Source organism: Stegastes partitus, unplaced genomic scaffold (genome assembly GCF_000690725.1).
Source record: "Stegastes partitus isolate 25-593 unplaced genomic scaffold, Stegastes_partitus-1.0.2 Scaffold692, whole genome shotgun sequence".
NCBI classification, from domain to species: Eukaryota; Metazoa; Chordata; class Actinopteri; family Pomacentridae; genus Stegastes; species Stegastes partitus.
The window spans coordinates 45,725-70,775 of NW_007578423.1; the positions used below are offsets into that span (position 1 = coordinate 45,725).

The following is a 25,051-nucleotide window of genomic DNA, read 5'->3' on the forward strand; positions in this document are numbered from 1 at the left end:
TTCTCAAAATGTCTTCTAGTTTTGTTCCTTGTGACCAGTAAGAATTATCTAACCAGCAACTGAAATAAAACTTTCTGTGCATATCGAGCTACAGCTTCTCTAAAAAACTAATTTCTCCTACAAAGGACCAAAGGATCGCTGCAGTTTTTCTGGAGAAACACTGATCATTTGTTTTAGATTTCAAAGGATGTTCTGGTTTAAGGTCCAACTACACAGCAAATATTTATTACACATATCGGAGGTGGTCTATTACTATTTAAAGTCAGTTTACAATCAAAACAATAAGTCTTCCGTGTTGAATTGCACGGGCAGCACGGCAGTAAGAGAAGACTTCACTATATCCGTCCATTCATCAACATTTTTTCATACTGCAAAAAATCCAAAGAGGCATTTCTTATCATGATCTGTACAAGTTCTTTATTTTATTGTAAGCACAGCTTTGTAAATGCACGGAGGAAACACAACAGTGAAAACTAGAATGTTACAAGAAGAGGAAGGAAAGAAAGACACGATGAACAGGAGAAAAGTGAGACATGACAGTTGTTTTTTTTTTCAGAGCAGTAAATAATACATTTCTACAAATTTCTCGGCAGAGAAAAATAATAAGTGTGAGAGAGAGAGCGAGAGAGAGAGCGAGAGCGAGAGCGAGAGCGAGAGAGAGAGAGAGAGAGAGAGAGAGAGAGACTACGGCACGCGCAACAGAGAGAGAGAGAGAAATAAAAACAAGGATGGGCACAGGTGCGCGCGTGCACCCCCCTGGGGGACTCTCCTAAATGACACTGTTATTGGATATTCCATTTTAATATCATATATAGATACATATCCACTATGTGATAATAAGCCATGTCTGGTCATACTTCATGTAGTAAGCAGCACGCACCCATTTTCCTCCCCATGTTGCCCAGAAGTGATCCAAGATGAGCTGGGACAAATAGAGGACATCATGGATTTATCTGAAAGGGGTGGACATTGTTCACATTAATTTAAAACCCCCAGTCACGTTATTCTGACTGTCAATAGGACCCCAATAAAAAGTTATTCTTTAAGTTTAGTCTCATGCATAGCCAAGCACATAACGCCTCCTATGTTTGGAACCTGTCTATGTACTGTATTTGCTATGAGCAGGCGTGACCCGCTGTGACTTGCGTTAGTGCTGTGCAGGGTTGGTCGGTCGTACCTTTCTTCAGGCTCATCAGCACCTTTTTGAAAGAGAGAACGCGTGTTGATGTGTGAGGAAGAGACAAAACTCCAGGTATTAAAAACCACTGCAGTAAAACCTCATTGCGTAAAGTAAATCCAAACTATGACACAATGTAAATTTACATTCCCGTCTACCTGGCCCCAGTTACTCACTGTTCAAGAAGCAAACAAAGACAGCACCGTTTTGTTCATCGCAGTGCTGTTTGATGAAATATTACCCCCCACCCCCCCCACCCCCACAGAAAAATGAGAACCATGCAGATGCTCCGTTTGCTGTTGACATCACGATGTTGTTCAGAAGGGACACTGTTGTGTTCTGGATAGAAAGCAGAGTGGACAGGACGGACATTTCATATCTTCATCCTCGAGTGATCAGTGACGAACCTGGGAGGAGTATGTGACTGCAAGTCTGTTTATGTTTAATCCAAATGTAAGGGTTCAGTTCAGTCAGGGATCGGGGGGGGGGGAGAGAACTACAACACTCCTCTCCTTGTCATCACTCCCATCTTGCAGCGAGGCGGGAAACGTATGAGGACTTTGTGTACCTACGAATGTGTGTGTGTATACGCTGTGTCTGCTGTGGATGTACGCAGGTTGCTCGTGTGAGAGCGATTCGATCCGTGTTTTGTTCTCGGCCTGTGTGGGTGTGATTTCATGAACAGATGTTTGATGTTTGGAGGGTGTAGTTGCAGTTCTGTGGTTGTCCTGTGGGACGGCGCTGTGTCTCCTATAGGCCCTCAGACGAGGGTTCGCTGCCGGTGGAGCCGGACTGGGCGCGCTTGATGTACAAATTCAACAGCTTCAGCTACAAACAGAAAAACAGAAGAGGATGGCCATGTAAATGTCTGTGCAGGTAAGAGATGGTCAAAATCCACAGTACAAGCCTTTTTGCTATAAACATGTAGTTCCTAGTTATTCAGTCCTAGCAGGTAAAATGTGATGCACAAGGTGTAGCTATTAACAATGCGAACCCCAAAACTTGCCGACGGGTTTCAAAGGTGTGTCAAAATGATAAAATCTGCAAAATTACAGCATCTACCAGAGACAGAAACCGTAAAACGGAAATCTTTTCTACTTTCCAACGGCCCTTACAATAATATCCTGTGATGTCCTGCTTGGTTCAAAATCACTTTATTCTACATTTAAAAATTCACCAACAATTAGACCCTTTGCACCAGATTCTGTAAAAATCGAAAAAGTCGGGGCGCCGCGATAGCTCACTTGGTTGGGCTGGCGTCCCACGTACAAGGGCTAAAGTCCCCGACGCAGTGGCAGTGAGTTCGAATACGGCTCATGACACTTTGCTGCAGGTCCTTCCCCCACTTTCCTGTCCCCCTCTTCACTCCACTTTCAAATAAAGGCCAAAAAAAAAAAAAAAAACTCGAAACAATCTAAAAAGTCTGCGCTCCTCGGTGCAACCGTGAAGCTTTTAGTGACTCAGCTGTGACCAACAGTCATGTGACAAAAAAGGAAAAATCTCAGTTGTAAAATATTTATAGTATTCAGAGTGACATTTGGAAAAATTATGTACATGTTGATTCCAAATGCATTTTTAAAAATTTTGTTTAAAAAAAATGGATTAATTAATAGATTTGTATTTTTGATGATTTAAGGCATTGTAACCGTGTTACACTGCACAGAGGAAAGTTTGAGTTCTCTTTACTTCTTGCCATGGTTGTAGTTTGTATATAAAGGTGTAAGACTTCATATTACAATGATAAATTAGCCCAAAATAAAAATGTGACAGGAGCAAAAAAACCCCAAAACAAAACACAACACCCAGCTTGGGGTTCAAAGAATTACGCAACAAGACTGTGATTCTAATTATTATGGAGAACTGGTTTCCATATGAAGCCACAGTGAACCAAAACCAAACACGTTCGAGAAAATTTATGAGAAAGGGTCGAAAATAAGAAAGAGGCCACAGCTGTGTGAAAGTGGCTTCATCCTTCATTAAGACAACTTGGCAGCGCAGTCGACACTCTCAGTGAAGCAGCTTTTAGCCAAGAAACACATCGCGGTGCTATTCACTGTGCAACTGTTTGTCTTATATCTAAAATCAAGTCTGCTCTCAGGGGAACCCGTTTTGAGTCAGTTCCAGGAGTGAGGAGGAAAGCGACGGAGCTGCTGAGATAACTAACCTTCGACCTACTGCCCTGCTTTGATCAGAATGCAGCCGTGTGTCTTTGCAAAACTGAACTGAACGTGTCCTTTTTGAACATTGAATGACAGCATTTGTCTCATTATTTAACAGCTATTTATGGCCACTGCATCCTTTCAAGTTTCCAAAAACACTGGAATACCTGTATCTACAGTTGATATAATTTGGCATATGGTTCAGCAGTAAATACTGAAGGGAGCATACAAATTAATTACAACTGACCTACTAAACCTCTTGAAGTCATTGCTCCTATCTTCTCGGTCTTGCGTATTTTTATCATTCCACTAGAGAAATAAACACGAGCTGGAAAATCACAACACCACGATAAATAGATCGGGTTGCCACACTGCTCTCCTGCAGAAATGTGTGTTCGCTCACATTTTTGATTGTGTTGACGCGTTCGAAAGTGACTCCTAACTCTGAGTGCAAAGGTGTACACTCCTGCAAGGTAAGCGAGATGAGATGCTACACATTTTTAGCTAGCTGGCTTGCGATGATTCCAAGTTTGAAACGGTTTGAGCTCAGGTTACCTTGCTGCTGGAGAGTTGGCTGAGGTGCGGTTTGAGGTCCTCTCCTATCACTGCGTGGATGGCCACCAGGCAGAACACACAGGCTTTCCTCACGCTGCTCTCAGAGTTGTCGTAACCCTGTTCACAGAGATAAAAGGCGTTACGTAGCTGCAAGACAAGTATTTGTATACGTATGGATAGGTGGTGTGTGACAGAAGGTCACACACCACCTATCCTATGCAGAAGGCTGCACTGGTTTTACAAATTTCCTGAAAGAAGTATAACAGGTCGAGTCAAGCTTCACAGATAATTGAAATAGATTACCATAATTTTCGGACTATAAAGTGCACCTGAATATAAGCCGCACCCACTAACTTTAAAAAGAAAAAAAATGTGTACACATATAAGCTGCAGGTGTCCACGTTCTAACATGAGATATTTACAAATACGTACCGGTAACATACACAAATATGTAAATGCTTTTTTCCGAACAGTGCCTGTAACATGGCTGGTTTAAAAAATAAAAATACAGTCGCCTAAAAGTCATTGATCGCTATCTTAATCTTCCTCCTGCGCACAAAAAACCTCTAAAGTCGTCTTCTTCAGTGTCGGAATTGAACAGACTCAGAATTCCTTCGTCACACACTTCCTCAGTCTCTCTTTCGTTGTTGCTCTCAATGTCACTTTCGTCTTGAGACAAATACGTAAAAATCCAAAAATTAGCCACATCATTATTTAAGCTGCAGTGTTTAAAGTGTGTGAAAAAATGATTTAACAGTGACGCTAATGCCTACACTAAAGCTCCATTTGGCTTTCAAAATTACAACATGGCTCATTTTCAACATGCGTGTTACCTGTATGAGTCCCGGCACGATCTCAGGCAACATGCTGATCAGGCCTTCACGAGGAACCCGTTCCACCACTTTTGTCTGCATCTTGATAGCAGCCAGGTTGATGGGGTAATCAGCTGACTGGATAATGGGACACAACACCTTGATGCACTGGTCTGGACTGATGGACAGGGCCAACATGGCTGCTGTCTCCTCTGCTGCTCGTACCACCTGCAGAAACACACAAACGTTACACTTTAGCTATTCATAAAGGAGGTGGCCTGAAATTACGTTGTATGTTCCAACTGTTCTAATCAGCTGGATTTGATTAACATCACCATTGGATACTCTTGGAGGAGACAAATAAACTGTTGTTTACTTAAAGCTTTGATGCTCCTGAAATAAAACAAAATCGATCTTGTGCGTGCCACATTTTAATACTCTGCGATAAAATCTGCTTCAAAGTGTGAGCGTGGACAAACGTGCCTCCTTGTGAGGGTCTTTGTGAGCCTCCAGGGCCTTCATGATGGTGAGCTCTGCGTAGTTCTTGAACCTCCAGGGCTGCTTGCTGAGAATCTCCCTCAGCACCCGCAGAGCCAGCGTTCGGATCACATGCTGGGAGAATATAAAAAGATTTAAGATCAAAGGAATTCATGCTTTTTTCCCCCCTTGCATTCGCTTGTTACAGATTCAGAGCGTGTGTGTCTCACCTCTCTGTCACCCATCGTCTCGAGCAGGAGCAGCAGGATGGTCTTGAAGTGTTCGTCCCACACCTGCAGGGTGTTTTCACGAATCAGCTTCAGCAGCTCACACAGCGCTGCCTTCCTCTCCTCGATGCGCTCGTTGTGATTGGACAACTCCTTGAGCAGCTCGGCCACCAGCTCTGATTGGTCCAGGCTGCTGTCTGCTCGGAGGCGAACGACAAGAAGAACACGTGTTAAAACTGTCTTTAAACTGTATGCTTTTCTTTTTCCCTCTTCCAGGTCCAGCAACACTAAATTCAATTCAGTAATAAGCAAGCATCCAAAATAAATGAATGAAATAAAACAGAATGAATAAATAAATAATTACAAATCAGAATATCAAGAGAGGCATTATATTCACAAAGCTCCCCTTGGCAAAGGAAATCTGTTCAGCACAACACAGCAGCCAGATCATCATTCTGCTTGCTGTGATGCTGGATCGGACACGTTCAAAAAAAAAACAAAACAAAAAAAAAACACATGTTGCAGTTATCATAGGTGTTGAGCAGTATGTGTGTGTTTTTCTGTCGCCATGTGTTTGTGTACCGTCAGTGAGATGCTCCGAGTCGTCCATGCTGGTGTCTTTGCGGCTGTGTTTGAAGGGAGAGTCGGAGAAGTGCTCGCGGGCCCCTCGGGGGCTGGAAGAAAGCAGTGGGGTGTTGAGGAGGGACGTTTTGTTGTCCAGAGCCATGCGACCACCGTCCACCAAGTCTGAACCTCTGCCGTCTGACCCGCTGCCCCCCTGCAAAACAAAAGAGAGAGAAACAAACATTCCGATGTTAGAGAGGCTGATTGTGTTTTTGTAGTTTGATTTGTTCTGAACCACAGAGAAACTAAGACAAAAAGATGCCCTTTATTTTTGATTACATTTACAGGGGATAAAGATGAAGCTTTGTTATGGGGGTATTACTGTAGCAAGACTATTTGTAAATGTGTATGAAGAGTTGTGTGTCTGTGTCTCAATCTGTGTGTCGTTGATGTGTAAGAAGATTTGTAAAAGATTTGTTTCAGGCAGCACAACTACTGAGGTAAGGAGCAGCAGAGCGGTACGCAGTCAGAATGAACGAGCCTTTGAGCCTGAGCTCAGGACACAGAAACCCTGAAGGTATAGATACCAATCTCTCACAGCAGAAGTGCAGCAAAAGCCATGTGCAAAAAGACAGCCAATGGTGAGGCCCGCTGGACTTGTAACGGGTGATCTGTCTGTATTTCCAGCACTTGTAGCCAAATACTTAGACTTTTCATCTATTAATATCTTCGTATATCAACAAATCTTTTACACATTGACAAATCTCACTACAGACAAACAGACTGACAAACAGACACACAGCTCTCCATGCACATTTACAAATAGTTTTGCTACAATAATACCTCCAAACGTTGTGGACTGACAAGCATCTGATTGCATTGTTGCAACTATAAAGTCCACTGAGGAAAATTTCTCATTTTGTTTAATGCTTTCATATTTTGGGCTATATAAATAAAATTAACCTGCACTGATGTGATTTATATTACAGTGTGAAGATGCTGCATTTCTAGGAGATTGATCTGTAAATCACAATTAGCAGATGGATTTATTATCAGCCTTTTCTGTTGATCTCAGTCCATGTATTTGGTCTAAACCAGAAGTAAAATGACAGTTTTCCCTCCAGACTGTTTAACTGAACTACAACCAAACAGCTGAGGTGTGACAGCAGCCTAATCTGCAGGGCTGTGTGATGTTTTTAGCGGTCAAAATATATTCGAACACATGCTAGTTTTATTTTCCACATCTACCAGGACATGTTAGATGAAGCTTCCTCAGACGACAACATGTTGTCTCCTTGAGGCGATATAAACAAGCCAACTTGTGAAGGCCGACACATGAACCTCCAGGTGAGGAGCGGAGTGTCGAGGTTCTAAGGTGCTCTTGTTTGTGTGTATATTTACACACAGAGCAGTAAATTCTACTATCTGAGTGGTGGTTTGATGAGTCAGGTGTGCTGTGATTGGCAGGCTGATGACATGTGGGCTGGTTGGATTTCAGACACATCTGATGGGGGAAATGTCGAGAGGTCACACATCGGTACTCGAGTACACCGTGTCCTTAAAAGGGGCCGGGGTTATTGGGAGGGGGCTGCAACTAGACCTGGCGTGACATCTGAAGTCGTAAATTTGTTCTCAACAAGCACACTATATCTGGATGAGCACTTGAAAATATTAAGAGAGACGGTGCTTGTCGATGAATTCCTGTTTTCAGCAGCCGAGACGATAACAAACAATAAACATGATTTTATCAGCGGTTGCGGGGGATTAACTTCACGGTCATCGGACCTATAAACGCTGAACGTATGCGCCTCAGTTCCCACGCGACAGGAGGGGCGGTGGGCCAGATCAGATATCAGGGAGTCGTACAGTACATGTATGTGTGTGTATATTTATGTCTGTGCAAGTCTTGGAAAACATGCAGTAAGGCTAAATAGGATTACGATCGCTTTTTTAGTGCAGACTGAAATATGTTGGCAGCATTGAGTAGCAAAAGCTGTCACGCATCAAAAGTTAGCGACGAATACTTAATCATGTCGTGTTTGGGGAATTTATGATCCCTTTGCTCTCATAGACTGGTATATATTTTTCAAAGTAAGCTTTTGAAAAAGATGTTTTTTTTTTCTGTATCAAAACCAAAAAAATATTCAAACTGTGTCACAAACAAATCACAGACACACCACAATTGCACGACACCGACCAGCCACAACATTAAAACCACTGATAGGCAAAGTAAATAACATTAATCATCTCCCTAAAATCTGTGTTTTGCTGAGAAATCTTGGATCCTGGCATTTATGTCAACCTTATTTTGATAAGCACTGTGAACTTAAACCCTGTTTCAGATCAAGCACACCACCCCTTGGAAACAGCACTCTCCAACACCAGTGAGCTCCCACCAACAAGAATGTTCGCTGCCAAACCACAAAAACCGTTCAGGAAAGGCTCGAAGAACGCAACAAAGAGTTCAAAGTGTTGGCTTGGCCTCCAAAACACCCAGATCCATATCTGATCGAGCGACCGGCGGACGTGCTGGAACAAGCCTGACCCATGGAAGCTCCATCTCACAACCCACAGAACCCAAAGCATCAGGTCCTGTGTCGAAGACCCAACGAGTCAGAGCTGTTTTGGTGGCATTAAGTGACCTAAACAACATTAGGCAGGTGGTTTTAATGGTGTGTATACTGTCAGCATCATGGAATCGGTTGTATTTGTGAAGAATGCAGAGCTGAAATTTTCCTTAGACTGCTTCTTTCAACACCTCTAATCTTCACAGTCGTGACAGTGTTACGCCAAAGTTTAGGTAAATTATATTGTCTGGCTCTGACAGTTGGCTCCCTCACAGCAAGAGAAATGAATTAACCAGACTGCTGAATAAGTAATGGGCGACAATCCATTGGTGATACGTACAGACGACAGATACCTCATCAGTAGCAATAAAGAAATTGTTCGATAGTTTCACCACCATGAGTGCACATCATGAAAATGCAAGGTTTGGCTGCACTAACAAAACCCAAGGGTGCTCCCTCCCTGACTCATAAACAGTCTGTCCATGATTATTAGAACCCCTTTGTCCTTCGTCGCTGTCTCAACCTGCAGATCTGGAGGTGGGGTAGTCTCCCTTAGTGGCGGGAGACACCCCCCCACATCACCTCCACTTAAGCAACACCCTCCCAGCTGTCTGCTCTGTGGGCTGACAGATTTGTTGGGATGCTCACAGATGCAACACAGGCTCCCTGATGACAGCTGTCCAGGCCGACCGCTCAGAACCTGAACCTCAGCACAGTGAGGCAGCTTCACCCGAGTCCCTCTCCATGCACCCAGTGTTTACAAACCACTTTTACATGGCACACATTTTGAAATATTTATTTGCTATGTTCAAACAGTTTATTGTAAGTGTGCTAATTTGTTGTATCTTACTGATGTTCTCATTGAGGTGAGTTTACCTCAGTTGACTTTACTTGCTTTCATTATTCAATCTGTATCAAGATTCGGTCATTTCTTCATCTTTTGCCTGTTTGTTATTTTAATGTGTGTAAATTTTAGTTTGTTTGTGGTTTTCATTGCTGTGGTGACAATAAAATATTTTAAATAATCTGGTTGCACGGAGGGCTGCAGGGTGGCGCAGTTGGTAGCACTGTTGCCTCGCAGCAAGAAGGTTGCCGGTTCGCGACCGGGATCTTTCTGCGTGGAGTTTGCATGTTCTCCCCGTGCAGCGTGGGTTCTCTCCGGGTTCTCCGGCTTCCTCCCACACAGTCCAAAAACATGTTGAGGTTAATTGTCTGTAGGTGTGAATGTGAGTGTGCTTGGTTGTCTGTCTCTAAGTGTAGCCCTGTGATAGACTGGTGACCTGTCCAGGGTGTCCCCTGCCTTCGCCCTAAGTCGGCTGGGATAGACTCCAGCCCCCCCGCAACCCTCGTGAGGATTAAGCGGTGTATAGATGATGGATGGATGGTTGCACGGATGGTGTTATGATTCAAAATAATTGACCGATGTGACAGATCCAGCCTAATTCTGATGTTTCACTCAACAACGGGTCACTTGGTAAATTTTAAGCCTGCACCTTAACACCACAGTCCAAGTTCATTATTTCAGCTGGACTTCACACTATCATCAGTAAACGAGCAAGAAAATGTGAACACTTTGTAAATATCTTACCTAAAACCAAAGATATCTCTGGTAATCGCAAAAACAACTTCCCAACGATGCTTGACAGCAGAAGCTGTAAATTTCAATCAGCTCCCTATCAGCCGTGAGTCATACTTACAGACTATTAATATGCATCAGCACATATATCACCCCTCTGCCTACTCTACTCACCTCCTCTCCTTCTCGTCGTTGGACTGGTTCATTCATGTCTTCTTGGCTGCGAACGCTGAAGTTCTGGATGGCCTCAGTGACACCTTTCAGTGAGCTGTAAATGTCCTCCGAGTTCATGTTTTCTGTGTCATAGTCAAATGCACTGCACAGACACAGGAAAAAAGATAAAGTTAAACTCCTTTCATAAAAGAAACCCACGTATGATACACACATTTTGGTATGTCAGTCATGTACTAGAGGAACACAATTTTGATATTTGGACTGTGCATCTTTTTTGTCTAATAATGGGCAAGAAAAACTGGATATAATACTGTGTGCAGTATAGGAGTGACTGTACAGTTACGTTACCTTGGTGAGGGGGTGTTCTGGGATGTGTTAGTGGGAGAAGTGACTGGACTGGACCAGCTGGCTGGAGATCGGGGAGTGTGGCGGGTCAAAGGACTGCCCATTGGTGCCTGAGAATGTGTCAAAAAACACAAAGTATGTCATCTACGTCACAGTATAATGATCCACAGGTATCGTGTACCACGGATGAGATGGAGTGTGTTGTACCTGTGCAGCGTTGCCAGTGTTCTTCAGGTGGTTTTGAAGCAGCTTAGTGGCTCCGTCCTGAAAGGTTTTGGGCAGAGCTGCCAGCAGCATGGTGAACTCTGGAGTGTTGAGCTGGAACAGGGCAATTAACACCGACTGGGCTGCCTGTTACACACGAAACACAAGAAATCCGTCTCATTCAGAAAGACTCTTGTGGTGGCAACTCTTTTCAATGATAACTGTGAGAATCCTATATTAGAGTGGTCTTTAACTCGAGGCCGCTGTGGTTGTCACTCCACAGCATTAACTTACATTTATTTAACATTTAAATAGTCAGGTGAATTTGCTCTGTTTTCTCTATTGGGAAGCACTTTGTGTCGACCTCAGTGTGCTCTATGAACAACAGTCATTTGACCACTTCTGTTTATTATAGAACATGTGTTTCCTTCCATCATGAACAAATGCATATTCTGTACATTTCCCATTTACAGCATATCCAGGATTCATTATTTCCCATATTTGTTACTCTCATCGCATTTCAGAGACACTTGAAGCCATTTTTGAGTTGTCAAGTGACATCTTGACATTGTGAGACATCAACTAATGGCTGATGTGGTGCTTTGGCAACCAAAGACAAGCTGTGGCAAAATGAAGATAGTGTGAGAAACTTGAGACCAAATTGTCACATTGTGGCAGCTGCTACGAAACACGTTCGCAAAACAGCAGAACACAAGATGATTTTATGCCGTACAAACCATATATGCGATTTTTGAATTAAACTTAGGGAAAAAATACACACACAAAGTAAAATAATGGAGGCGAAAGGAAACAAAAAGTTTGTGTGACGCTGATAAAGAAGAACGCATTATCTGAACATGTCAGTAGCTTAGTTGAATGACACAAACTAATGATGCTGTTATATAACTCATTGTAAATCCAGGAATCTAATATGCTCTAAACTGATATCGTAAAGTCTGCTGCAGATTGACACCAAGTTTTTATTAGACCCATCTCACACAGTGTTGCATGTAATTAGCTGACATGACTGTTGTTGATGCAGAAAACCTGTAGAAAACACACGTATGACAGTGTGTGTCTGTGTGTGTGTGTGTGTGTACCTTTCTGACATCAGAGCTCTTGGGTTCAGTCGTCCAGGTGATGATGCGAGAGACAGCCAGCCGAGTCTCACTGGAGTTCACAAAGTCTGGAGCTTCCATCTGTAACGTCAGCGTCTCTATGTACTTTAGAATAGCCACCTTCACCTGCAGCACAAACGTACATGTTCGTACAAACCATTAGTGAGTTGACTGATAACAATGAAAGTGCATGACCAATATTCACCTGCAAAAACACAAACACAGTAACAACAAAACTGCAAACACACAGAGATGAAGAAGTGACCACCAATGTTCACAGTCAGCATGTACAACCACAGCAGATTGTGCATCTCTTGGAGGTCTGAAAACCAAATGATCCGATGAGTCAGTGAGAGAAGATCAAACTGCATTCATTGTCATGCTTACAACATAGGAAAACAAACTATACAACATAAAAGTGATGACGAATGACAATACAAAGGAACCAAGAAATGAACATTCACCGCAGGCTCCGAAACGCCACAACTGACTCCTGGCCTGATTTTCCTCTATTTCTCTCTCCTCATCCGCCTCTCTACATATGCACCTCAAGGACCAGAACTTCCTCCAAATCACTTAGCAGCACCGAGCGCGCCATATAATTGCTCCCCCCGGAGCGCACTGACCTGGGAGGACTGGCTCCAGGCTGCGGCCTGCTCGTCTAGAGAGCAGGCGTGGCGCCGCGCTCTCGGGGGGAACAATTTTACCCCGGACCCTCCCCTGCCTCGCCCTCGCCCGCAACACGAGCTCCGTACAGGCTTCAGAAAGAGAGAGGAGAAGCACCGCGTCAATCAACGGAGAGAGACAGGGAGACGAGGACAGGGGAGGGCAGGGGGGAGACAAGGGAGGAGAAGGAAGATGAACCAGGAGGGAGGGTTGGGAGAGTTAAGGAGGAGTAAAAGGATGGGAACGTAGGCTTAGGCGATACTGAACCGGACTGCACTGTGTTTTTAATCACTGCTGATAAACTATACCGTTGTGTCTGCCAGCTAAGAGCCGTGATACCGGGTTTGCTGAAATAAACTGTTGCAGCCTGATGCAACAGGCTATATGCCAGATAAAACTGTACGAACATTTTTATGTCTAAATTTAGCAGTTTCCTCCGGCCTCAGAGTAGGAGTTTTGTATCTGTACTGTAGACAGCCACTTCTTATTGCAGGATATTTTATCAATGCTTGATATTACAGACAGCAGTTAGAATATACAGTTCCTACAAAAAGTCCTTACTTACCCCTGGTTGGACGTTTTCCTCTACTGGCTTTTTAACATTGAATCAAGGTCAAATAAATGTTACTTTGTTGACAAAAAACTACAAAAGCAGACTCTTCTATGTCAAAGTGAAAACTGATTTCTACAAAACAATGTAAATTATTTAAAATGTTAAACGTAAGTGACTGCATAACTATTCACCCTTCAAGGCTGTATTTAGTCGAGGCACCTTCGGCCGGATAGCTCTCAACCAGACTCGCACATCTGGACACCGCCGTTTTACCCCATTCCTTTTTGTGAAACTGCTCAGGCTCTTGTCAGGTTACACAGGGATCGTGAATAAACGGCCCTTTTCAAGTCTGCACAACTGGATTGAGGTCTGGGCTCTGAACGTTCACCTTGTTTCCTTTAAACCATTTCTGTGCAGCTTTGGCTGTATGCTTTGAGATTTGGAAAACAAATCTCCTTCCTATTTAAGTTCCAAGTGAAAGTTCTCCTGTAGACTGCATCAAGTTGTCTGCCAGGATTTGTCTACACTTTGCTGCCTTCATTTTACCTTCTATCTTTACCAGCCGTCCAGCTCCTGCTATAGAGAAATATCCCCACATCATGATGCTGCCACCACCATGCTTCAAAGTGGGGATGGTGCGTTTGTGAACATGTGCCATCAGACCAAAGAACCATCTTCCAGTTAACTTCAGAGTTAAGAATTACTATGTTTTTTACAACAGTGACGTCTCTCTCCCAGAAGATATGACCGGTGTAGAACATTCAACAGTTCATCTATGCACAGGCTCTTCCATCTTAACTACTGAAGCTTGTAACTCCTTCAGAAGAGTCATATGTGTCTTGGTGACCTCGCTCACTTGTCTCTTTCTTGCACAGTCACTCACTTGTTGAGCACAGTCTGCTCTATGAAGATTTATGCGTGAACCATATTTCTTCCATTTCTGAATGATGTATTTAACTGTAGCCCAATTTATATTCAGGGATATTTTTTTATATCCATCCCCTGACTTATACTTTTCAATAAGCTTTTCACAGAGTTGCTTCAGGTGTTCTTTTGAATACACAGCTGCACCTGTGTTGAATTAAGTGAGTCACTTTCAAGGGGATTGATACTTATGCAATCACTTATTTTACATTTCATATTTTTACTTAACTGACATAAATTTGTAGAAATCTGGTTTTAACTTTGACACAAGTGTTGTTTTCTTTTTAGATTATATTTGCAGCAAGAGAGTGAAAGTGTATTGCTGGTAATATCCTTTTATTGCCCAAGCCTAGTGTTAAGGGAGAGAGGCAAACTGATAAGGAAGAGTGAGAGTAGGGTTCAAACATCAGGCAGGAAAAGGTGTGGGAGGAGGCAAAGTGTCAGGGAGATAAAAGGGTAAGAAGAGCAAGGAAGTGAGGAATGAAGTAGCAGGAATTGAGATAGGAAGGATAAGGAGTGAAAGGAGGAAAGCTTGGAGGAAGCCAGTTGAGTGTCTTGATCAATCACTGTCCAATCACAGCCCAGGATTCAGGGTTTTGGGACGCAGATCCAGCATTGGCAGGCATGGGGTCACATCAGTACAGCAGTTACCATGGTTACAGCATCCCTGGATTTCCAGCTTCATGTGCATGCTTCACACCCACTCCCATACTCAGACCCTGACACACTCAGCTTTCTCACAGACAAACACACATACGTTATATTAACTTGTCATTTACCTTGAGGTTGGGCGTCTGTGTCTGGTCCACAGTGAACCTCATGAGGATCGTAAACTGGAGATCGTTGGGGAAAGATTCTCTGCAAGAGACATCCACGTTTCACTTTGTGTGTGCACATGAAACATAACTCAGAGATAAACAGTAAACCAATGACTTATGTTACAACTTGTTCTCCTGCAACATGCATCTGCAATTCTCACATTAGAAAAAATGCAATGCAGAGAACGACTCATTGATAGCGTTCATCCTAACAGCTGAAATAACAGACTTGAACTGTCAAAATGTCCTGTAATGCAGAGACTGAAACAGCGGCTGACATTGTGGCATATGACAGTTCTTAGTGGTGCACTGCTGGCTTCAGGCATGAAAACATGGCTATCACAGCAGAGTGATGGTAGCCTTGGATAAAAAACTAATTTTTAACTTGGCTTGGATCTGGCAAATCCGACTAAACAGTTTTAGTGGCTGCATGGGAGCCCCTGACATTAACAGGTCTTTCTGTGTGTGTCTATAAATGACAAGCCTGTTCTTGTTGCCATGCTGCAATAATTGATGTGAACAAGAGTCATTGGGCTGCTTAGTAGCATCAACTGATGCAAATGAGATGCATAGAAAACACCATTAAAATGTAGTGACTAAAGACAGTCTGCATGTGAGGTGTTTAGGGAACATCTGTTCATAAAACGCCTGAGAAAACAACCTGGGCTACACTCTTCCCCTCTAAACTGCAAGATTCTCTGAACCGGTCATGCTGCATCACCGCCACAAGGATGGGTGTTGAGTGGAAGCATCAACGTTCCGAATTGAAACATTTTAACAAGCACAACGTCTCTAAAACAACTCTTTTTTTCATGACAGGTGCATGTTTAGCAGAGTAGACCCTCCCTGGAGTGTTTTAGCACCAGGCAGTAGCAAACCAAAGCAGTAGAGTCAGAAATGACAATACAATTTAGTACTGCTTAAAATATAGCATTAGAAGAGCTACTCTGTGCTAACTTTAAGTCGGAGATCATCAGGTTAAATGTGCAAAAATGTGTCTGCACCTTCAATCTGTTTGCATCATTTACCAAATATGCTTATACATTTAGCAAAGAAAATGGAAATAGACAAAAAAAGAAAGTTAACACTTAAAGTTAGGTGCAGCAGTGCAAACAATGTAAAAAGGTCGTCTGGAGCTCTGGAGTCTGCATGTAACACCCACCTTGTGATGTCCAGGGCTCTCTGAACTTTGGCCTGTACGGAGCCCAGCAGATCTGCTCCCATCTTCTTCAGCAGCTGTGTAAGCAGGACAAACAACCAGTCCTGCAGGTCGTCCTTGTGGACCTGGATGAAATCTACCAGCGTCTCCAGGAACATACTGAACACCTAAACACACACACACACATTTTAAATTAGACACAGTGACTTAGTCATTATCTCACACAAAGCTTCATGCACACATACACACATACATGCATGCATACAAGCAACCCTGAATTTTACAGTATTCTGTTGGATACAGATAATGCTTAAATGGGACGAACGCAAGAGCAGTATTAGTTTTCTTTGGGAAATTAGTGGTTATTCATTCACGGTAGCAGCCCAATTAATTCCCAATCATCAGTTAGACTTAAATCACCCAAAATACAATAATATTAGAAGACAACCAGAATGAGACTTGACAAGAATTAACAAACACCAGTCAGGCTGTGTGGTGACCATCACTGCACGCCAGTGGAGGTACGGGCAACAATATGTGAGGTTGGTTAGTAAGTGTTATGTTGTTGTCTTGGTAACTGATTACCCAATTAGATTAACGAAGCAGATTTTCATCCAAACACAAAGTTTAAACAGAGTGATTGGCCAAACTTACTCTCTACAGAGAGTTCCAGAGTGGGATGGCATGGGGGAGAGAGAGACACATATCTGTTAGCATCCTGACAAAGCATGTACTCAGTGTGTGAGAGGAAACACGACATCTTGGCTTTCAACACAACATTTGCAAAATTATTTGAAGACCTTCAACCATCATAACATGGGATGAATTTGAGGAGGCAAAAAAAAGAAATGAAATAAATGTCGAGAAACATCGGAGATGACAAATAAGAAGTAGGAAGAGGAGTGGTGTGGGACAGACAGATTGAGGCAGGAGAGAGATCCATGGCGAGATGCAGTACCTTGAAGGAGGCTGAGCTTATACCGGATTCTGCCGTGCCGTACACCCTGCCGGAGTCTCGCTGAAATTCATCAAATCGTCAAACGTCAAACGAGGGGGGGGAAGGGGACAAGCTCACACACCTTACGACATGTGTGAGGACACGGAGCACTCGAAACGCCGAAAGGAAGGTGGCAGTGTTAGAGAGGACGAACCGCAGCCGGTTAGTCAGAGAGAAGAGCTGGCAGCCCAAATATGTGTGTGCGTACGTTCGTTTAAGTGCACTTGAGTGTGTGAGCGGTGAGTGTTGTCGCTTCAGACTGCAGGTAGGGACGGGGGGAAAAGAGAGGGGGGGTGCCGGTGAATGCAAAGAGCGCAGCGAGTGGATTGGCTGCTGAACAGTGACAGAGCAATCCCACAGGACGGCGGAGAGCGTGAGGTCACACGCAAAGTCAGGTGCGTCATGCCGTTAGAAAACAATCCGTTGCTCGCTCTGCATGCCTGTGTTTAAGTTTGAGTGTGTGTATCCATGTGCGTACATCTTAGAATGCATGTTGACCTGTTTATCCCGTTTTAATTCATAAATTTCGTTTTAAAAACTACATATTAAAACCTGTGACTGTTGAAATGTGCATGTGTGTGCGTATTAAAGCGATAAAACACTTTCCATGTTCTGGCAGAATCCGGTACAGTGAAGGATGGTGGGATAAACAAAGTATTTGAAACCAAAGTAAACTCAAAGTGGATGAATAATGATTTTTGTGCCATGATAATGTAAAGTGTGTCTTGGTGCGAGTACTTGCGCTGCATGCATCCATACCTTACTGTGAGGGTCCGCAAACATCCTGGTGAAGATTTCACACAGCCTCTTCAACTCTACCCGACTGCAGACACAAAAAGTCACAGTTAGATGAAACTGAGCAACTAATTTATCCTTTGAAAATACACTCGCTTGTTGAGTCATTGACCTGAGGGTGCGCTGGTTCTTGAGCAGTGCCTGTAGGCCCAATAGCCCTTCCTTTCTCTCGGACCAGTTGGCACTGGCACAGCGGTTGAGCACCTGGAAAGAACCACAAATACAGAAACACAAAGGAGATGAAGAAATATTTAGCTTAATACTTGGTTGGCATGCTTTTGTGGTTTTCAGATTTGATTAAAGGAAAAAACACAAATATGGAACCGAAGCTGAACTTAATATCAAAGACAGACTAAACCTCAGTGAGTACATTCGTGCAATAATGACACCAGTTTCCTCAAAGTTGTAACGCTCAAGATCGACTGCAATCCTAATTTAGGAGCTCAATTATGGCATCGAATTTTTAAACCAAGGTGTATCAGATCAGCAGTGCTAACAGTAGTTTTGCATTTTCCTCAAAGCCATAGCCGTAAATAGAGACAACGGTTGAGCTTAAAAGTTGTCTGGATAAAAGATAAGATTAACTTTAATTGTGCTTTTGTTTCTATCTTAGGAAATTCAACTGCTGTCTGGCACAGTATTTATTTATTTTTTTTTAATAACTGTTTTTTCTCTTTTTCGCTGCTGTTTTGGCTTACCTCAGCCACATCTTCTGTCTGTCTCATGTAGGTGGGGATGGCTCCCCCATTCCTGGAGCTGTAAGACCTCTCTGAACAGGCGCTGGATGCGTCGCTGTTGGCATCGTCGTCAGAATACATGCCGTAGTTCTCATACCGCCGCCGTGCTGGCTTCTTCTGCAGGTGAAACGGAAACAACATGAAATTAAACTGAAATAAAAGTTTCAAAAAGTTAAAAAAATCACCAGACAACGAGGGAGAAAGCATGCATTGGCACTTCTTGATTGAACACAAACACAGCTAAACACACCCACAAACAACACACAGGTAAGAGGCGGGAGAAGGAGCTGACCTTAGATCTCATGTCTCCCAACAGCTGACAGCGTTAAACAGAGGTAGAACCAGGGTTTAGTTAACACACAGACACACACTCTAGGAGATGTGAGCTGCACATGGTGACAGCTTACTGGAAAGTGCACTAACTGTTTTCTTTTCTTTTTTTTTGCTACTTCTGTGGGAATGTTTTCATACCAGTGCATCTGCGAGTGCCTCTTCTACATCTGAGCCAGTGTTGAGGACCCTCATGGCACTGACTGAAGAAGAAAGACGACTAGACTGACTGATGCCAAAACCTGATCCTGCAGACAGAGAGAGAGGTAGTTGCGAAGAGGGAAAGGATGGACAGAAGGACAACAAACATGTTAACCATAGTTCAGAATAAAAGTCAATTCTGCAAACTGTCTCCCCCAGTCAGCAAGTTGTCTCTCACTTGTCCACGGTCGATCCACAATCCAAGCATCTCACTCTCCTCATCATCCGTTCTCTGACATTTACTCAAGTCACACAGACACGCACGCTACATTTCCCCCACGAGACAATCCTGTAAGTTGATGTGATGACGTGTTAAGGCGACATTGTAGGTGCCACTGGGGGAGAAAAAAGTATGATCGACATAAAAGGCAGGAGAGCACGTTGGTGTCCCCCGCAGAGAAGTGCTGAACAAAGAAAGCAAAGGGGCACTGGTATAAAAACCAGCAGAACGGTTATCAACTGGCAACTGAACAGGCGGAAGCATGCGATTCCACTGGAGCGTTCGACATCCCGGAGCAGAATGTAAAAAAAAAAAAATACAACTGAGGCTGATGGAAAAGAAACAGGATGACGGGCACTAAAGAGAACAAAAAGAAAACGGAATAAGCAAAAAAATAAATAAAAATCAAGACGAAGTGGGTGGGTGGGTGAGGTACAGAGAAATAGATGTACTCAGCCTTCACCTGCAGCCCCAAAAGCGTCAGGTGTGTGGAGAGCTCCGGTGGAGCGAGAGTAGCTCCGTGTTGCTGCAACCAAGATTAAAACACACACACACACACAAAAAGGCACACGCATGAACCTCACACTGATCGAGTAGAGTGTGAGAATAGAATGAAAGGCAGAAAAACATGTGAACCCATGCAAGTCGTTTTCCTACTTTTTAAACTGTTGAGATTTATCAGCCGTTGTATTGCAAGTGGATAAAAACCAAATCTAAAAATCAAAGAGTAACTTCATGCATGAAAGAAAGGCGTCAATACAGAGACTCTCCTCTGTTGGCTGACTCATCCTGATTTTACTACTCATCCCTCCTGGGCATCTGTCCACTACTGCTACTCACCAAGGGGCGTGAAGGAGCGTACGGGGCTGGTGTCCCGGCTGCTCTCCCTGCTGGCCTCTCTGCTGCAGCCCTGACTCATACTGGGCCGAGGGATACGACTGCCCCGAGCTAACGCCACCCAGGTTAGAACCGCACATCGCAGGGCAGGAAAAGTGGAGGGGGGGGAATAAAGGGAAAAGAAAGAGCAGCAGAGGGGGGAAAAGTGGTAGTAAGGACATAAAGAAGACAAAAAAAAAAAACAAAGAAGAAAAGACAAACATGAGCAGTGACAAAGAAGTGAAAGGAGTACACGGATAAAGACATAAATAAGAAAGAACAGGCAAAAGTGACAAACTGACAAATATGAATAGAGGTCCAGTGGCCCTGAGGGAGCATCTCAACAGAAGCCACCTCAACAAACTGAGAGTAGGTCTGCAACCAAGAATAATTCCCAGACATTGTACTGCTTGCTAGTTCTTAAACAGTGCTGTGACTAGTGATTATTTTCAGTCCTGATTAATCTTCTGAACAGCAACAACAACAGTTTCTGAGCACTTTTTGCTCCTGTCTAATTGTTACTGAGTGTGGGCTCATTTTGAACTACAATAAAAAGTCCTCAGTGGAAACAGTGCAAGCAAAGGAAGCTGAAACATTTCTTTTGTCCAGAATAAGAATTAGAAAGTTGAACATCTTTGATAAATTATGTAGTTTTGGCAATTTTTTTCAAGATAACATGCCCACCGGGTTGTTTAGAGGGTTAATCAACTCATATTATCTTGTTAAATTAATGAGTTGTTCAGTCGTCATAAAATAGCGAGGGCTGCAGGGTGGATCGGTGGTTAGCACCGCTGCCTCGCAGCAAAAAGGTCGCCAGTTCGCGTCCCGGTGAGGACACCCAGGATCTTTCTGCGTGGAGTTTGCATGTTCTCCCCGTGCAGCGTGGGTTCTCTCCGGGTTCTCCGGCTTCCTCCCACACAGTCCAAAAACATGTTGAGGTTAATTGGTGATTCTAAATTGTCTGTAGGTGTGAATGTGAGTGTGCTTGGTTGTCTGTCTCAAAGTGTAGCTCTGTGATAGACTGGCGACCTGTCCAGGGTGTCCCCTGCCTTCGCCCTAAGGGAATAGACTCCAGCCCCCCACGACCCTAGTGAGGATTAAGCGGTGTATAGATAATGGATGGATGGATGGATGGATGGATGGATAAAATAGCAAAAAACATGATCACCATTTCAACTTTCTAGAATCTAATATCTTCAAATTTCTTGGTTTGTCTGGCCAGCAGATCAACAGAGAACATTTGTAAATCATCACATTAGAACTTACAAGTGTTTGCTCAAAAGATTTAGGAATACTGGTTGATTGCTAGTAGCTAGAACCAGTGAATGGTAAAATGAACAAAATTAATTAACTTGAACTCATCAGTTATCATAAACTGCTGAAGATTTGTTGGACCAACTGTTTCAGCTTTAGTTGAGATGCTCCCAAAAGGAGCACAGGACTGCTGGACTCAACAGTCTTCTTCACATACACACAGGAGTGCACGCTGCATCTCTTTTTTTTTTTTGCACACACGCACGCTCACATACACACAGAATAGAAAAGGAAATGATTAGAGGTGGATTTAGCATTCAAGGGGTGGGTGAGGGGGAGAAGCTGTGTTTCATCCAGTAGCACCGCAATCAACTTCCATGTTCATTGCTCTGTTCATCAGCTTCAGCGTCTATGCAGCCAATCAGGGTTAATCACGGCCTACCAAAGGGCAACAAAGTAGTGATGAAGCTTTGCTGATCCTGCGAGAATGCGTCTTTACCGGCCACCGACAACAGATTAGTAAAGAGAGGGAGAAGGTACGTTCGTAATGTGTGGGCATGTGTAGATCACGGGCACCCATTGCCACAACATGAGGTCAGACACGAGTTAGAAAGATGGGATCTATGAAGCTCAGGCAGCGAGCAACGGCTTGATGGGACTCGGCACGGGGGATTGAGAGATTTGTAGTGGTGGATGGAGATGAAGAATGAGGGATGGAGGGATGATTTGAAGTAGAAGAGGGAAAATGAGGATGATAGTTTTAGGTGGAGAGATGGATACCGAGGTGATCTGGTCGAGGTCGAAGCCTTACCTCCTCTGCTTGCTCCGTTGTAGATGGAACTAATGCTAGAAGGAGCTAGAGGACAGGAGCCGAAGGGGCGGGGAGGAAGGAACAGAGGAAGAGGAGATGGACAGGGAGCAGGAGGAAAAAAAGTTAAGTTGAGATCCTAGCTTACAGGGTATCATAGTGCATCCAAGGCACAGAACGTTGGACGAGTTCATCTGAGTTTATAGACACAAAGCATCATATCACCGTCGAGCAGGAATTACATGAAATCATTTTGTGGGTTTAACCTGGAGTTCATGTACTCACCAACAGACAGGCGGGTAGGAGACGAGTCTCTGGAGCAGCCCTGGCTGCGTGGGATGCGGCTGCGTCTGTGTCCATCCCCGCTGGGTGTAGCCAGCACCCTGTGGGCCCCGGAGCTCATGGTGCTCAGGGCCGTACTCGTCAGCACACGACCCGGCGAGCCGCTCCGACTGCCGGCTTCACAGAGGTGCAGAAAGAGAAGAGGACAAAACAGAGAGAGAGCAAAGTAAAGTCAAAGCCTTGTTCACGCAGCAGATGACAATTAACAATGAAAGCTGTAGGGACAAATAACCAATCCTACTTTAATGTGACACCCTTATACTTAAAAAAGAAAAGAAAAGAAAAGGTTGTTTTGTATTTATAACAAATAGCAAAGGCAGCTGCTACTGCCCATCACTAAGTGGTTTCCAAGCACATTTTGGTCATGTACATTACAGCTTGTATGTTAAATAATGTCAAACATCACTGTGTTTGATATTATTGGAAAAAGGATTCCTGGGGCTCGGAGAGCTACAACTTACTTAAGTCATATAAACACATGAAAAAAATAAATTAGGTGAAAGCTTGACGACATGATGCCAAATTTGCAGGCAGCTCTCCTGACTTTTTAAAGGTAGTGGAATATTATTAATAACAGATTTTTGTCCAAAGTTATTGCCTAGAAAACTGGAGAACAGTCTCATTTTCTCTCCCCCATGGTATCCTGTCTCCAGGTGCTAAGTCTACAGTGTGTCTTATTCTACAATGACCCAAATTACTGTTAACCTGAAGACAAACAGCTGAGGAGAAGCTGCTCTGCAGTGCTGTAAGTTATTGTATGAACAGTGGTTTGGGGAACAAGTTCCAGTGCTCAGCATATAAAGTTGGACTTAAATTGATTTCACCGTGACTGACAATGAGCACGCAGACCAGACTCTCTCTTTCTTGCAGTGACAGACACAAACTCGTCTAAATCCACACACACTCTCAACACGACACACCGGAGTCTATGTCTATGTGCTAGCAACACACAGCTAAACAAAATGCTTCTATATGACAAAGACAGAGCTAAAGCGATATTGTTGTGCTACTAAGGGGATCTTGAGATGAAACCTAATAGACATACAGTAGCACATGATTCATAACGGTGAAGATCACATTTTTTGTTTTTTTGTTCAGCTTTTCTGAACTCTGCCTTCCTTTTATCCCTCGACTCTTTTATTTACAAGTACCCCAAGCTAATATGGAATCGATACATTCCTGTGAGCAAACAAAAGTCAAAATTTTTGCAACTTCTGATTGGATAGTGAACTACGTAAAAGTGATTATTACCCCCAAACAAACTACAATATGGTCCAAATTTTTTTGTTGGGATGTCAGGAAAAGAATCCTCTCCGCAATCTTTCGGCTAAATCCAGGCACACATAGGAGTGCAAAAACATGAGGCTCCCAAAGCAGTGTATTCAGCATGACCATAGAACAGCCGTGTTACAAGTCTGTGACTACAAATCCCAGCATGCCTTAGCCACAGTGGGAGGAACTTTAAGTGACCTTTCTGCGTGCACGTGAAGAGAGGAAAGTTTGGGCAACAGAGGAAAAGGCAAGTAAAGCTAAAGAGAGCGGGGTAAAAAGAAGTAGCGTTGTAATCTTACCACCAACAGGGGTAGCAGACTGAGATCCTGAGCCATTAAGCCCATTGGTTGGGAGGAGGGGGGGGAAGCAGAGGTGAGGGGGGAAGGAACAGCAGATTAAACCAGATGAATTATGGGTTAGCGCAAAAAAGCGTCATGGGAGTTGGAAAGCAGAGTACGATGGGAGCACATCCTGGAGTTCCATACCAAGAATGAAGGCGAAGCTGAAGCAACTTGCTTAAATAAACCCATTAATTAAAGAGAAAAAACAAGAACTGAAATGTAGCTAAAACACAGACATACACTGAACCAGCTGCAGATGATAGACTGGGAAAAGCAGTGCATGTTGGGACGACTGCATATGTGCACACCAAAGCCTGTTCACAATGAGGAAAAGAAAATGCTTCAAAGTAAATATGCTCAAAAATGTCTGTACCCTCTCTGTCTCTCTCTCACACACACATATACATGTGGAAATCTTTCTAACCCCATTTCCTTTCTTCTGTTAATCCCTCATCCTGAGATTCGGGCTTTGAACTTTTAATGAGAGAACTTGCGTTTGGTCCTAAAATATCTAGATGTGACGGTGCACTTGTTGTGACCCAATCACTGTCCACTTTTAAACTGGTCTCCAAGCCGGCCGCAAGCAGCATATTAGCAGTAAGTAGCCTTGGAGAGCAGAAACACACACAATCTGCTGTGTGTGTTGTAACTTTTTATTTTTGCATGTTGCAGTATTTTTTTTTTTAAAGTAACTAATGCTAGCCAGAGCCAAGCTGGAGCAGTGAATCTAACCTGTTCACCACACCATCCTCAGTGATGAGACACAGCATGCAGAGAAAAAACACACACATCACACACACTCA

General features: G+C 43.5%; 1 protein-coding gene across 14 annotated transcripts in view; it reads right to left on the minus strand.

Annotated features, from left to right (window-relative positions):
* Nucleotides 1–797: 797 nt before the first annotated feature.
* clasp2 (cytoplasmic linker associated protein 2) overlaps nucleotides 798–25,051 on the minus strand; it is a 61,203-nt gene continuing 36,949 nt past the window's right edge. For 3 of the 14 annotated variants that reach the window (XM_008290708.1, XM_008290707.1, XM_008290721.1), the window contains 23 exons: nucleotides 22,579–22,752; nucleotides 22,297–22,341; nucleotides 20,196–20,303; nucleotides 19,819–19,881; nucleotides 19,076–19,182; nucleotides 18,897–18,920; nucleotides 18,566–18,721; nucleotides 17,980–18,071; nucleotides 17,832–17,895; nucleotides 17,034–17,093; nucleotides 16,730–16,732; nucleotides 16,079–16,242; nucleotides 14,878–14,956; nucleotides 11,938–12,081; nucleotides 10,841–10,984; nucleotides 10,637–10,743; nucleotides 10,289–10,430; nucleotides 5,990–6,185; nucleotides 5,411–5,604; nucleotides 5,187–5,315; nucleotides 4,725–4,931; nucleotides 3,892–4,008; nucleotides 798–2,005 (listed from right to left, as the gene is read on the minus strand). In XM_008290708.1, the coding sequence (XP_008288930.1) occupies nucleotides 1,928–2,005; nucleotides 3,892–4,008; nucleotides 4,725–4,931; nucleotides 5,187–5,315; nucleotides 5,411–5,604; nucleotides 5,990–6,185; nucleotides 10,289–10,430; nucleotides 10,637–10,743; nucleotides 10,841–10,984; nucleotides 11,938–12,081; nucleotides 14,878–14,956; nucleotides 16,079–16,242; nucleotides 16,730–16,732; nucleotides 17,034–17,093; nucleotides 17,832–17,895; nucleotides 17,980–18,071; nucleotides 18,566–18,721; nucleotides 18,897–18,920; nucleotides 19,076–19,182; nucleotides 19,819–19,881; nucleotides 20,196–20,303; nucleotides 22,297–22,341; nucleotides 22,579–22,752 (2,597 nt within the window). In that variant the 3' untranslated portion in view covers nucleotides 798–1,927. The remainder of the gene's footprint in view (nucleotides 2,006–3,891; nucleotides 4,009–4,724; nucleotides 4,932–5,186; nucleotides 5,316–5,410; nucleotides 5,605–5,989; nucleotides 6,186–10,288; nucleotides 10,431–10,636; nucleotides 10,744–10,840; nucleotides 10,985–11,937; nucleotides 12,082–14,877; nucleotides 14,957–16,078; nucleotides 16,243–16,729; nucleotides 16,733–17,033; nucleotides 17,094–17,831; nucleotides 17,896–17,979; nucleotides 18,072–18,565; nucleotides 18,722–18,896; nucleotides 18,921–19,075; nucleotides 19,183–19,818; nucleotides 19,882–20,195; nucleotides 20,304–22,296; nucleotides 22,342–22,578; nucleotides 22,753–25,051) is intronic. The other 11 variants (XM_008290712.1, XM_008290710.1, XM_008290709.1 and 8 more) reach the window with 11 other exon arrangements.